Here is a 14,569-nt window from a genome sequence, read left to right on the forward strand (position 1 = left end):
CTTGGGCCGGGCCAAAATGCCGTGCCATGGGCCGGGCCATCGGGCCTCGGGCCTTTTGGCCATCTATACATATGGGCATCAACGCCGGTGGAGCCGCTGCCGGATAGAGAGAGAAAAGAGATATGCGAGCTGACATGCGGGCCTAAGGGCATTTTTGGCATTTCACGTAATTTTTCTCTCCTTCTCACCTAGAAATTATTATTTTAATGGGTGCGGTGTCCACTAGAAAATATCCAACTTTTAGAAGTGTCTTCCCCAAAAGTCATTTCGTGCGGTGTCCTACAGCTAAAACCGCGAAGTCACGATATCCTATAGCAAAATTTGCCAAAATGACAAATTTTGCTTCCTACAGCTAAAACTGCGAAGTCACGATGTCCTGTAGCAAAATTTGCCTATAAAAATATATTTTTCTAACATGAAATTTTAAAAATTATTAAAGACAATAAAATTGCACCGTAACATTTAGTACAAACATATTATAGTTAGTAGAAAGTAGAACATTAATAACATAGACTCATCAATTAAATTCCCGTTTCATGTACTACATGTATGCCATGCTAATATCAGTCAAAGTAAGGATAGTCGTAGTCTTATTCTATTTCACAATCATCCTCTTTGGGTTCTTGCAATAGTCTACATCCCGCGATGAACTTGTTACTATCACTAGGATGCATGAGGTAGCTCCGTTGACGGAAACAGGCATTGCAGTTGACGCCATAATCACGAGGAATTTGGAGGATGCAGCACGCGACGACGCCGTCCTCCCCACCACGGACTTGGCCGCCATCGTCGACCTCCACCTCCGCGAAGAACCAGGCAGCCGATCCGGTGGCCTCGCAGGAGGCGATGAGGTTGTAGTGGCAGTAGGTCAGCCCGGACGACTCTGGCGGTGGCGGCTCCGTGAAGGTGGTCATGCAGCACAGGTCCTCGAGGAAGAAGGTGTCGCCGCCGGTGGGCACCACAGCGTTGTACGCGCAGGGCGGCCCTGGCGTTGCTGACGTGGCGCTCGTTGGTCACCACGTCCCATTCTAGAGAGAGGGTGTCCAGGGTTACATATTAAGCGTGAAGAGAAACATAAGATCTAAATAAATCGATGAGAGCTCATTCAAGATGGTAGATATACCGCACAATCTAGCCCAATGTCGAAGCCTAAGCCTATCAGCCGTTTTCGATAATAGAGGCTAGCCGATAAAGCTGAGAGAACAAGATCAGTCTAGATTATGTGATATATATGATAACTCGGCAATTTGTGTGGACAGGATTAGAGCGTCATGACGATGTAAGCACTAATCCCAAGAACGCAAGCCGCCAAAACAAGCTTTACCTCTTCGTCGGAGATCGAACCCGATGCAGCCCAACTTGAAAGCAAAAACTCATCAAAACAATGAAAATAGAAAAGGGTGGCGATGCGACGAAGTGTATTGAACTGTCGCCCCTTGATTACATGGTGTCGGGCCATATTTACACCCGAAGTACATGAGATGTCCTTGCTGGACATGACTCTTATCTCTAATACAATTTAAAATACGAATGAGCCCTTTTGGTGGACCCTTACCAAAATATCTCTAAGGAAACTAGAAAATGTCCTAATTAATATATACAATTGCTCTTTTTAGGACTCCTATCCTTGTGTGGCAATAGCTATGAAGGGCTTCAACCAATCCGACAATGGTCATGGGCCATTTCTCCCGAGACTGGTTGCATCGGCTTGGCTCCATCGGATCCGGCACTTAGTCGATATATGGCAGCCAATACTATTTGTAGCCGATTCACGTATTAGCCGATGCTACTCGTAACCGACGTGTACTTTGCTTTCTCAAGCGGACTTTCTCCAAATCTGCTTCGTTTCCAACTTCGAATCCGACCCATGGCATTACCAATTTTGGTCGTCAACAGTCGCCCTGCCCAGTATCAGCCGGATCGACTCGTTTGGCTCTTGAGCACCTTTGGGCAATATTCGGCTGCCTCAGCCTACCAAACGATGTTCGCGGGATGTGAGCAGTTCTCGCCATTTAGGTCAACAAAGTGCCACATCGGTGCAAATACTTCGCATGGCCGGTAGCCCATCGCAAATGCTGGACGGCGGATCGGCTGAGTGCGAGAGGACTCCCCCACCCAGCCCGTTGTGTCCTCTGTGACCAGCATGACTAGTCCATCGACCACATCCTAGTTGCATGTCCTGAGTCCCTTCAATTTTGGTGGCTTATCCTTAATGCCATTGGTTGCCCGGGTTGTCACCCGGTGGCTGAGACCTCCTTCATCAATTGGTGGCTGGTTGCTAGAGGAAGAGTTCCCCAGCCTCAGCAGCGTGGGTTCGACACGGTAATCATCCTGGTAGCATGGTCTATTTGGAAGGAAAGGAATATCCGGGTCTTCAACCAATAACAACGATCCTGGATTGAGGTTGCAAAGGCGGCGGCCGATGAGGCTGCCCTCTGTAACGAAGCAGGGCTTCTACGGTTCTACCTGACTAGAACGTCGCTGCATCCCCGGTCGCAAAATGGATGCCGCGAGATTTAGGCCATAGGCTTTGGTTCCAACTTTGTTTTATTTCGTCTTTCGGTTGGTTGGTTGGTTGTAACGTGAACTTCTCAAAATCTTAATACAAAAGATACGCAACCCTTTTACGCATTCTCCAAAAAAAAAACTTATCATTTCTCTTTCCCATGATTTCGTTGAGCGTTGTCTACATCCTGGTCCGGGAGAAATTATGTCTGATGTAGTGATGTTGTTGTTCAGTTTTTTAGCTATTATGTTTTTTTTTGGGTAGGGGTTGTTCCTCATTAGTACAAAGGGAAAGAAATGTCATTAATAACATAGACTCATCGATGAAAAAAAAAACATATTGCACAAAAATGTCATACAATATCATATTATCGTACTTTACGTGAAATATATTTGATGTACACTATGAATTAAGTTAAAACTCAATTGCACAGATCATGCAAAAATATTTTTTTTGCTAACATGAGATTTTAGAAATTATTGAAGATAATAAAATTGCATCGTAGCGTTTAGCACAAACATATTACTAGTTAGTAGAAAGTAGAAAGGGCAAAAAAAAAAACTATTAATAATATAGACTCATCAATTAAATTCCCGTTACATGTACTACATGTATACCATGCTAATATCAGTCAAAGTAAGGATAGTCGTAGTCGTATTCTATTTCACAATCGTCCTCTTTGGGTTCTGGCAGGAGTCTATGTCCCGCGATGAACTTGTTCCTATCAGGATGCGTAAGGTAGCTTCGTTGACGGAAACAGGCATTGCAGTTGACGCTATAATCACGAGGATTTTGGAGGATACAGCACGCGACGACGCCGTCCTCCCCACCACAGACTTGGCCGCCGTCGTCGACCTCCACCTCCGCAAAGAACCAGGCGGCTGATCCGGTGGCCTCGCAGGAGGCGATGAGGTTGTAGTGGCAGTAGGTCAGCCCAGACGACTCCGGCGGCGGCGGCTCCGTGAAGGTGGTCATGCAGCACAGGTCCTCGAGGAAGAAGGTGTCGCCGCCGGCGGGCACCGCGGCATTGTACGCGCGCACGGCGGCCCTGGCGTTGTTGACGTGGCGCTCGTCGGTCACCACTTGCCATTCTAGAGAGATGGTGTTCAGGGTTACGTATTGTGGTTTCGCCACCGGTTCCATGGGGGGTTTTGTGGGTTTGCGTGGTGGTGCTCCTGCTCCGGCTCCGGCTGGCGAACGCGAATCCATGGAATTCCGTCCCTTCCCTTCCGTTTCTCCGATCCTCGTGTGGGCGATGAATGTATTGGGCGATAGCTGATCAGCGAGCGAGTGAGATGGAGAAGAAGTTGGTTGGGAGTCGAGCGGCCATCCATCGATCTATTATTATATGGCCTGGGCGCGCGCAAGCGGATTGGAGTCGGAGAGGGAGTAGCGATGTATTCCGAGGCGGTCTCCAATTACGCGGCTCTGATTCGGAGTTTCGGACTCGGATCTGTTCTTCTAGTTTTCTGTTTCCCTCTCTCCTGTTCGACTCGACTCGGACTCGGCCGCCGCCTGCACTGCATCAGCCCCGATCTACCGGTTTTCTCCCATTATATTCCATCCATTTTTCTGGTCTCTCTCCATCCGCCATGGTGAGTTTTGTTTGTTTTGTTTTGTTTCATTTTCTGGTCGAGATTAGGTCTTCTCTCCCTTCCTATAACATGAATTTATTGATCAGTTTTTTGTTGCGATTTCTAACCCGTTCTTTCCTGTTTTGTCAGACTTTTCTGTCCCAGTCAAGATTTACTTGGATTTACCTTATGTCGTAGTTAGTACTTCCTCCGTTTCACTTTCTAGCTTTGCATATATTTATATATGTGTGTTTAGATTCATTAACATCTATAATTCTATATGAAATTATGAATGTGGGTAATGTTAGAAAGTCTTGTAACCTGAAACGGAGGAAGTATCTTCCAATTTATTAGCAATTTGCTAGTATGGTTCGTACTCAATATGATTCCTGCAATAGTAAACCAAATGACGATCATATACTACAAGATTTGCTCATAACAAGTATAAACCAAAAATATACTGATTGAAGCATCCACTACAAGAATCTAAAAGACATACAAAAGTACAAACCTCTTGAAAGTTTTAAAAAATAACTCAACAAAATAGTCCATCATACAGTTTTGAAAAAGGTAATCTATAACTGAAATAGTCACATTCTTTCTACTAAATCCTAGTAAAAGATTATGGTAGACATATATACAACAGATAAAGTTGCCATACACCAGAAATCAATACTACATCATAGCCATATACAGCAGAGACATCCATGCACAGCTCCTTGACTATCTTGAAGAGCATGCACCATCTTTTACAAAAGCAAATTATTCCAATGCACGCATCAATTCATCATCATGTCCACACAAAATACTCTAAAACGATGAAAAACCGTACACACTGAAATGCAGAGGGCGTTCAATTGTCAAGGGGCCATGTATGTCTCCACGCACTGCAAACCCCCATTGAACCTGTAAACATTGCCCCCTAAAACTGTCACCATAGCAACTTGTTCACCGTAGTGCAGCCTCAGGGTGCATTTTGGGTTGCTAGACCACACCGTTGCTTCTTGCAGCTCCCCTTTCTCCCAGCTGATGTTCACAGTCACATTGCCGCGAGCCCTCAATCCCTTCACGTAGCCTTTGGGCCACTTTTCGCGCGGCAGTGCTGGTAGCAAGTAGAGATCAGCATCACCATGGGTGCTCTGGAGCAGCATTTCAGCAATTGCGGCTGTGAATCTGTAAGTGAAGAATTGGGGACATACCAATAAGCACAAGTTAGTTACAAGTATTTGCTCCAGGAACATGGATCAGTACACGTTAAATTTACAAGCAAGTGGAACTTACTAGGAAGAGCAAGAAATAAATGATAGTCATTGACCAAAATAAAGTAACTAAAAAGGTGAGAAATTTGTACCCAAAATTTGCATCAATTTGGAAGGGTGGGTGTGCTGTCCAAAGATTGGTATACAATCCTCCCTCAAAGTCAACCTTGCCACCAGGAGGAACCAAGGTGATCAACTTTAGGATCATCCTGTATGCATTCTCACTATTCAGAAGGCGTGCCCACAGTGCCATCTTCCATGTGGTCGACCATCCAGGGCCATCTTCCCCTGATAAGCAAGCAGCCATGATTAACTTACTTGCCCTGGGTAAAATTATTCTTCTAATTTTCCTTAATGTAACCAACCATTGTTCATGAAAATATTTTTTAAGGCAAATCATGTTCATCCTCTTTCTTGCCAAAATTTATATTCCACAAATATATTCCTTGGTAGTCAATACTCATGAGGGAATCATAACAAATTTGAAGTCTAATAGTTTATTTATTTTTTCTACATATACTCTTAGTTATTTTCTGTTCATTTACCCTGCTATGGAATTTGTTGCCATCATTTGACCAATCCCACATGATTAGTCCACGTGCTTGGTTAAAATAAATTGACATTAAACAATCACAAGGGTGGTAGATCTCTTGGTTCTGGCTGTAACCAGAAATTAGTAGCGCATAGGGTTTAGGAGATCCTAGATATGGAATTTGCAACCATGATCGCAACACATCAAGCACAGAATAAAGAATGTACTATATATCTTTATGGCAGTATTTTATTTGATATGTTATAAGCAAAACCACCAGGTTCCTAACTGGTTATTCTGTGTAAGCTCATTAGAAGTTTTTGGAAAACCTTAGACATCATCTGAAAATGTGATTAGTAGAGCACCAATATCCATAACTTTTCCATACTAAACACCATGAAGTTGCTCATTGAGTTCTGCAAACCTCGTTTGTGGAGACTATTGGCAACAGCTTTGCAAACCTCAGGATTTTTCTGCATGGTTATAGTATGACCAGGGTAAAGACCAAACAGATGTGACAGGTGTCTATGATGGACTTCTGGGTCCTCGAAATCTTGTGCCTGCATTCAAAACACATTGTAGATGGCCAATATGTATTAGTAAATCACATTTTTTTAACAGAAACTATAGATTAGCTTCCTGCAGATTTGAACTTTTACCCATTCCATGATCGTGTCATCTTTAGAAATTTTAACTGGAGGGAGCATTGGGAGTGCCTTCTTGATCCATTCAACCAGATTAGTATCAGATTTTCCCAAGACCTATTGATCATTGAATCAACACTCGGTTTACAGAATAGAAGTTCCCAAATATACCAACATTGATCTTTCTTTTCCTCAAGAGGAATGTCAGATTCAATCCATATCTCTAATTACAGCACAGAAACTAGCAAGGATGGAATTACCTCTGCAGACGAAATGACAGCCAGGAAAACTTCACGGATAATAGAGATGTCCATTGTAGTTGAATAGCTCACACTAGCAAGGTGACCACCAGTACCAGGAGCTATGAAAGGATGCTCTGGAGAAGTAGATGGATTTGTTTCCAAATAGTCTCCTGGTCCCTTGATCAACCAATCAATTAAAAACATTGCACATCCCTCCAGTAATGGATATGCTCTTTTCTCCAAAAATTCCTAGAAGACAAACAACATTGACAGATATATTTTTGAAGGAATTTATTCACTATTTAAATTGGATAACTCAAGTATTCCTGAACACAATAAATTACAGATCTGGGCAATAAATATTTGTGGGAATATCCAAAATATATGAGCTAAAACTTGCACACTATAAACATAAAAATGATGTACTAAAATAATATTAATTAAAAAATGAGCTTGTAACCAGAGATGATCCATGCAAAATAAGACGGGGAAGTCAATAAAGTACAAATGATAGCAATTAGCACAGCTAGTCCTTACTTTGTCCAGTGAATACTGGTAGTTTTCCCAAAGATGTGTACACAGCCAGGCACCCCCCATTGGCCACAATGCATACATCGCATCTACGTAATATGCAGATGATTTTGCCCATATGTCCGTGACGTGATGAGTTACCCAGCCACTCGCTTGGTAATTGACCTATGACAAAACAGTGTAATTCCAACCATGGTGAGAAGAGAGATCAACCATGTTTATAACTATTCTTTGTTTTATCTGTTATAAACATGAATGATGCTTTATAATGGGAACAAAATCCACTGTTCTCCTCTAGGCGCTATGTAACTTACATTCATAGTTTTCTTGCAACATTACCTAAGCACATCATAAAAACATAAGAATTATATAATATGTTAGCAATCGAATACCGTTTTTTTCTCTTTTATGTTAACAATGACACTATAGAATGAAGTTTGACACTATAGTAGGAAGTTTGGTGACTATGTTTAACTGTTTATGTAGTAAATGTCAGCTCATTATCAAGCAAACATTATATGATGATGCAAATGAAGAAATTTCACTATTGCTTTTGAGTTGAATCTAAAACAATCAAATCTTCACCTTTTTCTCATGCTACTTATATTTGAAGTAACCTTACTTTTCACTGAAACCAAACAAGAAAGGAGTATAGTCCATAACTTACTTTTGCTGTTTTTGTTCCATTAACCGCAAGAGATCCTATCAAATCAAATAGTGGTTCTTGGCATTCACTAAGGTTACAAGGAAGTGTTGGCCAGTAATTCATCTCAAGGTTTATGTTCAGGTGAGGAGAAGCCCTGAAAATTAAACAGCATGAGACTTGATTCATAAACAGATCACAAACGAAGTAGAAAATATGATATCAGGCAACTCAGCTAAGGTAACTTTTTACTGTAAAGGCAAGGGGCTTCTCAGGACATCTATATAATCAACAGATAAGTTTAAAGGTGCCTCCCTCAAAGATGCAGAAATCTAAAAATTGACCCAAAAATGCAAGATACATTCCCAGAGATTCCCACAATTGAGAGAAGAAAGAGAAGGATCTACATGTATCAGATAAATCGTATAAACAATGCAACTATTCAATTTTGTTTAAAAAAAAAAGAATGTGAGTGGTGGACAAAAACTATCTATGACTACTCTTTCTTTATATTATGTTATGGCACATGCTGGGTATGGTTACAAGGACTTGGATCAGGGGTACTCTCCCTCTTCTATCCTGCTGCAGGGTTTCACCCTGTCATAAGAGACTCTGGGACTTTACTCTTGATTTCTCATTGCTTAATGAAAGCAAATGCAACTCCATCCTTACCTATATTTAACTTAAACTGAGATAAACTTATCTCTAGTATTGTGGAAATAGATGGTACTAATAAACTAATCTTCTCCCAAACCGAAAGTAATCCCCATGCTGCAGTAGAACCGGATGAACAGTGACTACACTAGATCTGGGGCCCATAAGCCAGTAACAATTATATTCAAACTACAAGTTACACATTTTATTCCAAATATTAAAATTGCATTTCTCATTGCTTACTGAAAGCAAATGCAACCCACATATTATAAAAATATATACAACAAACAGGTGTTAGAGTTATGCAACCGACACAATTTATGAAATGTATTACAAAATCTAACCAGGCAACAAAACATAATTAACAGATTTTTTGGTACTGGCACTATGAAATGAATCCAATTGCAATACACAGGATTGCTATGGTATCAATAAAATTTTGAAAACTCCAACTGTATGACTGATGGTATACAGGATCCTTGTCATGTATGATTTGATACAAGACTGAAAAGCAACTGAACAAACATAACTCTAAAGAATGTCTTCATACATGTAACAAGCATTCTGTTCATATGTGTGTTTACAACCACTAAAATGAATATGAATAAAAGTTACCAGGTACTGTTCAAATTTAATCAAACTAATAGTACATGTTTTAAGCTTAATATTTGTGTTTGGAAAGTATAGGCGGTCCTTGCCTGGATATAAAACAAGCAGAAAATGAATAAGCAGCAACAAATAACTGAAGCAAAAGCTTTTATTGAAAGACTTACTCCCAAGCAGGTGCAAAATCTTGGTTCCATATTCCTTGCAGATTAGATACCTGTGTCCCAGGCCGAGAGGAGGAAATGAGCAGGTAGCGACCATACTGAAATAACAATTCGACCAAAGAAGGATCCTCATCGCTTCTAAAGGAATTAATTCTTTCTGCTGTAGTCTTTACGTCATGATCAACTTCTTCCAAGATATCTTTCTCAAGCATTGATGCTTGCGATAGTTGCAGAGTTACACGGTGAAAAAGACCCTGATAATCTTCCAAATGAGCAGCTTTGAGCTGAGAAAATGTAGCATTCCTGCTGATATTCAATGTATTTAGAGCAGCTACTTCAGGGTTTAATTTTGACTCTGAAGGATTCACGAAAGGCCCATCGAATGAGGAAGCAGCTGCAACCAGCAAAACAACCCAATCTGCAGCATCAATTCTTAACTTTTGATCATCAATAATTGTGACTTTTGCGGAAGTGCCACCAATCTGCAGCCCAACAGCAGTTGCAAACTTGATGCCAATAGCATCGTTGGCCCCATTGTGATGCAGTGCAGGTCTTCGTCCTGGACATGTACCTTGCATAATCATCTCATTTGCATTTGTTATCCGAACATTGTGGTTTAGTTGACTGTTTAAGGATAAAGTGAAAGAAACATGTCCTGATTTGTTAGCAGAGATCTTGGTGGCAAAAACCTGGTGTGGATTTGAGCAGAAGTGCTCTCTACTGTACTGAACTTCCCCAATATTATAGCTGATGCAAACAGTTGCAGTACGTAGATCTAGCTCTCTTTTGTAAGAAGTATACCCCAGACTAGATGAGTCAAACTCCAGATTTATGTCTCCAAGAGGTTGGTAAACCTTCATAGAAAATAAAGGTAAAAATAGCTTTTCATTCACATTTAAATGAATTTCTTTGCACTTGATTGTAATGTTGCACATACAGTGATTCATGCCATCCTTATAAACTTATGGAACCCATTATCCCTAGTGGCGTGATAAAATAACCATCTATTCAAAAATTTAATTTAATGGCAGTTGTGGTATGAGCTCTTCAAAACTATCATATGTTTTCTTGAATAAGCATGCCATCATTCCACATTCAAGAAAGTAGATCAAACAAAATAATTTCTGGAGTTCTACTTAATGCATAAGCAACAAGGGAAACAAAATTATGGCTTTCTTCAACATTGTTTTGGTGAGTTTATTTTTCTTTCAAACGAAGGCAAATCTTTCCGTTGTATAAATTCATAGAGCAGGAGTATTTTGGTGAGGTACAGTCATATAGAACATTTATATTTAAGGCTAGATCATGTAAGGGCTAAAATATGCATATTCGTTAACTAATAAAGGATCTATCCTCTATGCAACTAGCACATCAACCAGAAGAAGAAAATGAAAAATATATTCTCATTTGCAACTCATAAGTCAGAATACCAAGGCTAGCATACACAAACACATACCTCTGTTGGACCACCGAAAAGGCCAGAGGCAGCCTCTGTAGCATCAACAAACTTCTCTCCATCAACGAGCTTCCTCACAACAGCGAGTGCGTATGGCGCATTTGGGTCAGTGTAGTTCCCAGGCACGCCGGTCCAAAGGGTATCATCTACAAGATCATTCAGCTGTGAGACACATAAGAAAGAAAAAAAGGAGAAGACTGTCGCTATCATGAGCATAGTCCAGCTGGGGCATTTCGTCGAACGCCTTGCGAGCAGCATCAACAGGGCCAAGAAACCGAGAAATAACGGCAAGCGGCAACGTACGGTTGAGCTGGAGCTTCTCGGAGGCGACGCTGCCCCAGACCATGGCTCCGAGGCTGCCGTTCCCGATGGGCGCCGCGTCCGTGAAGTGCTCGGCCGGGGAGTCGAACACTACCTTCAGCGGCCGCTCCTCCTCGTCGTCGTCGGCCGGCCGCCGCACCCAGACCCAGCCGTCGCCGTCCATGGGAGAGAACGCGGTGGGTGGCGGGCGGAGGAGAGGTGGAATCCGGGTTGAGAAGGGAGGGAGTGAGGCAGTGCTTTAACAGGTGAGGGTGGAGGGGGTTGGCAATGGCAATGGCAATGGCAATGGCAAGCTTCCATTTTGGGATGGGTTTCCGTGTTCTCTTCTTGGGTGGGTGGTGTGAATTTTGGCGCCAACAGAAGTACAGAACGGAGATACTTACTCCCTCCGTTTTTTTATATATATTTCAGTTGATTTTTTAAGAAACATTTGATCGTTCAACTTATTTAAAATTTATATATTACTTCTTTCATTTCACAATGTATATAACATCAATATAAATGTGAAAAATGTTAGAATGACTTACGTTATAAAACAGAGGAAGTATCATTTATTTTTTATAACTCAATTTATCTTTAAATGTTCTTTAAACATGACTTAAATTTTTTATATTTATATAAAAGTTTAAATAAAACGAATAGTCAAACATTTATCAAAATACCAACGACATCGTATATTAAAAAATAGGTTACATATGAAAAGAAGGTTTCCGTTCCATTGCCACGGTTTGGGCATTCTTTCTGTTGCAGCATTGCCGCTTCCAGCAAGCGAGCAACTATAGTGCCCTAAAAAAACACAAAAGGACAAAAGGCAAATTATTCTGAAAATTTTTCAAACCCTCATGATTTTCTGCTATTACTCATTTTTGGCATTTTGGAATATTGTTCTATATACTTTAGTATGAGAACGTGTAACCCGACTGGTAGAGCTACCAGGCCATGCTTCAATCCCCTCAAATTCAAATTCAGGTATTCTCATAAGTTTCTTCTTTATCGATACTGGGCACTAAGTTCTTCCTTAGTATCGTAGAAAAAAAATACTGTAGTGTCTGTTTTACACAAAAGAGAGATGTGTGTTGAGCCAAGATTGTGTTCTATATAATGCTATTCGCAATGGTTATTTTCTCTTTTCCGTTCTCGAATCGCTAAACAGTTCGTTTCACGAAAAAAAAATTACATGGAAGTATTTTCTAAAAAGAGTCCGTATTAATTTATTTTATTTTATAAGTTTAAATAATTATTAATCGATTAATCGTGCATGAACACCTCGTCTTATGCGCCGCTGATTAGGTGAACCAAAATGCTTATTCGAACAAGGCCTAAATAACATGCTAGCTATTTTTCTCAAAACAAGTTAATGTTAGAATAAATAGGCTAGGCCTGATTTTTCTATTAAATCTCAAGGACCCATAATAAATGTTAAGGATAATAATACCACCCTGGGAATTAAAAGAGGAGTACCTCAACTAAAATAGGAAGTTATTAGAGGCTCCCTGTTGACCGGTTGACTTAAATAGGAAGTTATTGGAGGCTCTCTATTGACCGGTTGAGGTGGGGATCGGAAAGCCACACGCGCGCGCCGAGCCGAGGCGTGCGCTGCGTCTCTCTCTCTCTCCTTTTTGCAACAGACTGGAATTCAATCCCGCGAGATTGCCTCTGTAACGGCTGTTAAATTCAATCCCGCGAGATTGCCTCTGTAACGGACAACTGATTCAATGCGATTGATAGCGTCGTTACGTTACTGCGGCAACGGGCGGATTCCTCTCCGGCGCTATTAGGAAACAGGGGACCCCGCGAGATTGCCTCTGTCAATGCAATTGATAGCGTCGTTACGTTACTGCAGCAACGGGCAGATTCCTCTCCGGCGCTATTAGGAAACAGAGGACCCCACGAGATTGCCTCTGTAACGGACAGCCGATTCCCGGAATTCAATCCCACGAGATTGCCTCTGTAATGGACAGCCGATTCAATGCGATTGATAGCGTCGTTACGTTACTGCGGCAACGGGCAGATTCCTCTCCGGCGCTATTAGGAAACAGAGGAACCCGATCAGATCTCATCGCTTAGTTTCCAAATCGTTGGTTCTTCCTCCTCGTGCCTGTGCTGCTTCGGTTTTCCCCGGTTCTGATCACTTGCGCGCACAAGAGATCGGAACAAGTATGGCCTCCGGAACCACACCTTCGCCTGAGATCTGCACCAGGTAGGCGGGTGATCAGGTTTTTGGGGAGTGCTTCCGCACGACTGCTCCTCGTCCTCGGTTCGTCGTCCCTTCGTCCACATCACCATGACTGGAGCTGCCACACCCGCACCTGGAGATGGCGCACCGATCGACAACACCAACGGAGGTAGTTCTGCCTCACAATCCAGCAGAGGGACTTTCATAGGGTATAACTTTCTACCGCGATCTTTGTTTGTTGCTTCTGTTAGTCGCAATACTATTGCGTTCTCTCCATGATGATGATGCTTATTCTATCCTAAGCATGCTCCTGGTTATATTTAATTTTATCACTAGATCACCTCACATTGTTCGTGCCATGATTATTGTCTTAATATTTTGATTAAAATATGCCGATATATGACTATATTTCCAACAATCCAAAAACTTGATAGGTCATTTTCGGTAGTTGGCTTTGCTGCTGCACTGAAACCACATGCTTTTGATGGTTCTAATTATAAGAGATGGAAAGCATGTGCATTACTGTGGTTGACAGCGATGCAATGTTTATATGTTTCACGGGGTAAACGAAGTGAACCACCTCTCTCTCCTGAGGAGGAGGTTAAGTTCGAGGCTTCGGATTGCCTGTTCCGTGGAGCATTGATCAGTGTACTCGCTGACAATATAGTGGACGTGTATATGCACATGCCTTCAGGGAAGGATATGTGGGATGCACTTGAGGCCAAGTTCGGAGTTTCCGACGCCGGCAGCGAGCTGTATGTCATGGAGCAGTTCTATGACTACAAGATAGTCGATGACCGTTCTGTAGTTGAACAAGCTCATGAGATTCAGATGTTGGTTAAGGAACTTGAGAACAACAACTGTGAGTTGCCGGACAAGTTTGTGGCAGGTGGCATTATTGCCAAATTGCCACCTTCTTGGTCGGGCTTTGCCACTTCTCTAAAGCACAAGAGACAAGAGTTCAGTGTTTCTGATCTCATTGGCTCTTTGGGTGTTGAGGAGAAGGCGAGGGCAAAGGACAACCGGGGCAAAAAGGTTGAGGGAGGTTCTAGTGCCAATATGGTACAGAAGAAGAACCCTCATGCATCCCACAACAACAAGAAAGTCAAGCCTGATGTCAAACCCAAGGCTACAACCAATTTTAAGAAGAAAGGCAAGGGAAAGACAAAAGGAGACTGCTTTGTGTGTGGCAAGTCTGGGCATTGGGCCAAGGACTGTCTTGAGTGCAAAGACAGGAAGTCTGCCAACATGGTCATTAGCG

General features: G+C 41.9%; 1 protein-coding gene across 1 annotated transcript; it reads right to left on the reverse strand.

The window, feature by feature from the left end:
* Positions 1–4,539: 4,539 nt before the first annotated feature.
* LOC127785650 (alpha-L-fucosidase 2-like) lies at positions 4,540–11,489 on the reverse strand. The gene is made up of 10 exons (XM_052313050.1): positions 11,115–11,489; positions 10,812–10,957; positions 9,359–10,209; positions 7,956–8,088; positions 7,295–7,453; positions 6,776–7,006; positions 6,531–6,632; positions 6,296–6,431; positions 5,432–5,627; positions 4,540–5,253 (listed from the first exon to the last, which is right to left on the reverse strand). The coding sequence occupies exons 1-10, from the start codon at positions 11,293–11,295 to the stop codon at positions 4,941–4,943; spliced, it is 2,448 nt and encodes an 815-aa protein (XP_052169010.1). The 5' UTR covers positions 11,296–11,489; the 3' UTR covers positions 4,540–4,940.
* Positions 11,490–14,569: the final 3,080 nt, after the last annotated feature.

The sequence above is a fragment of the Oryza glaberrima genome, chromosome 10, assembly GCF_000147395.1.
Source record: "Oryza glaberrima chromosome 10, OglaRS2, whole genome shotgun sequence".
Lineage (NCBI taxonomy): Eukaryota > Viridiplantae > Streptophyta > Magnoliopsida > Poales > Poaceae > Oryza > Oryza glaberrima.

Excerpts from the sequence above, each read along its gene's own strand:
- LOC127785650 (XM_052313050.1), bottom strand. The coding sequence starts at position 11,295 with ATGGACGGCGACGGCTGGGTCTGGGTGCGGCGGCCGGCCGACGACGAC. Across the intron at positions 7,007-7,294 it reads ACCAGTATTCACTGGACAAA|GAATTTTTGGAGAAAAGAGC; the intron begins GTAAGGACTAGC and ends TTTGTCTTCTAG. Across the intron at positions 5,254-5,431 it reads CAAATTGATGCAAATTTTGG|ATTCACAGCCGCAATTGCTG; the intron begins GTACAAATTTCT and ends CTTCACTTACAG.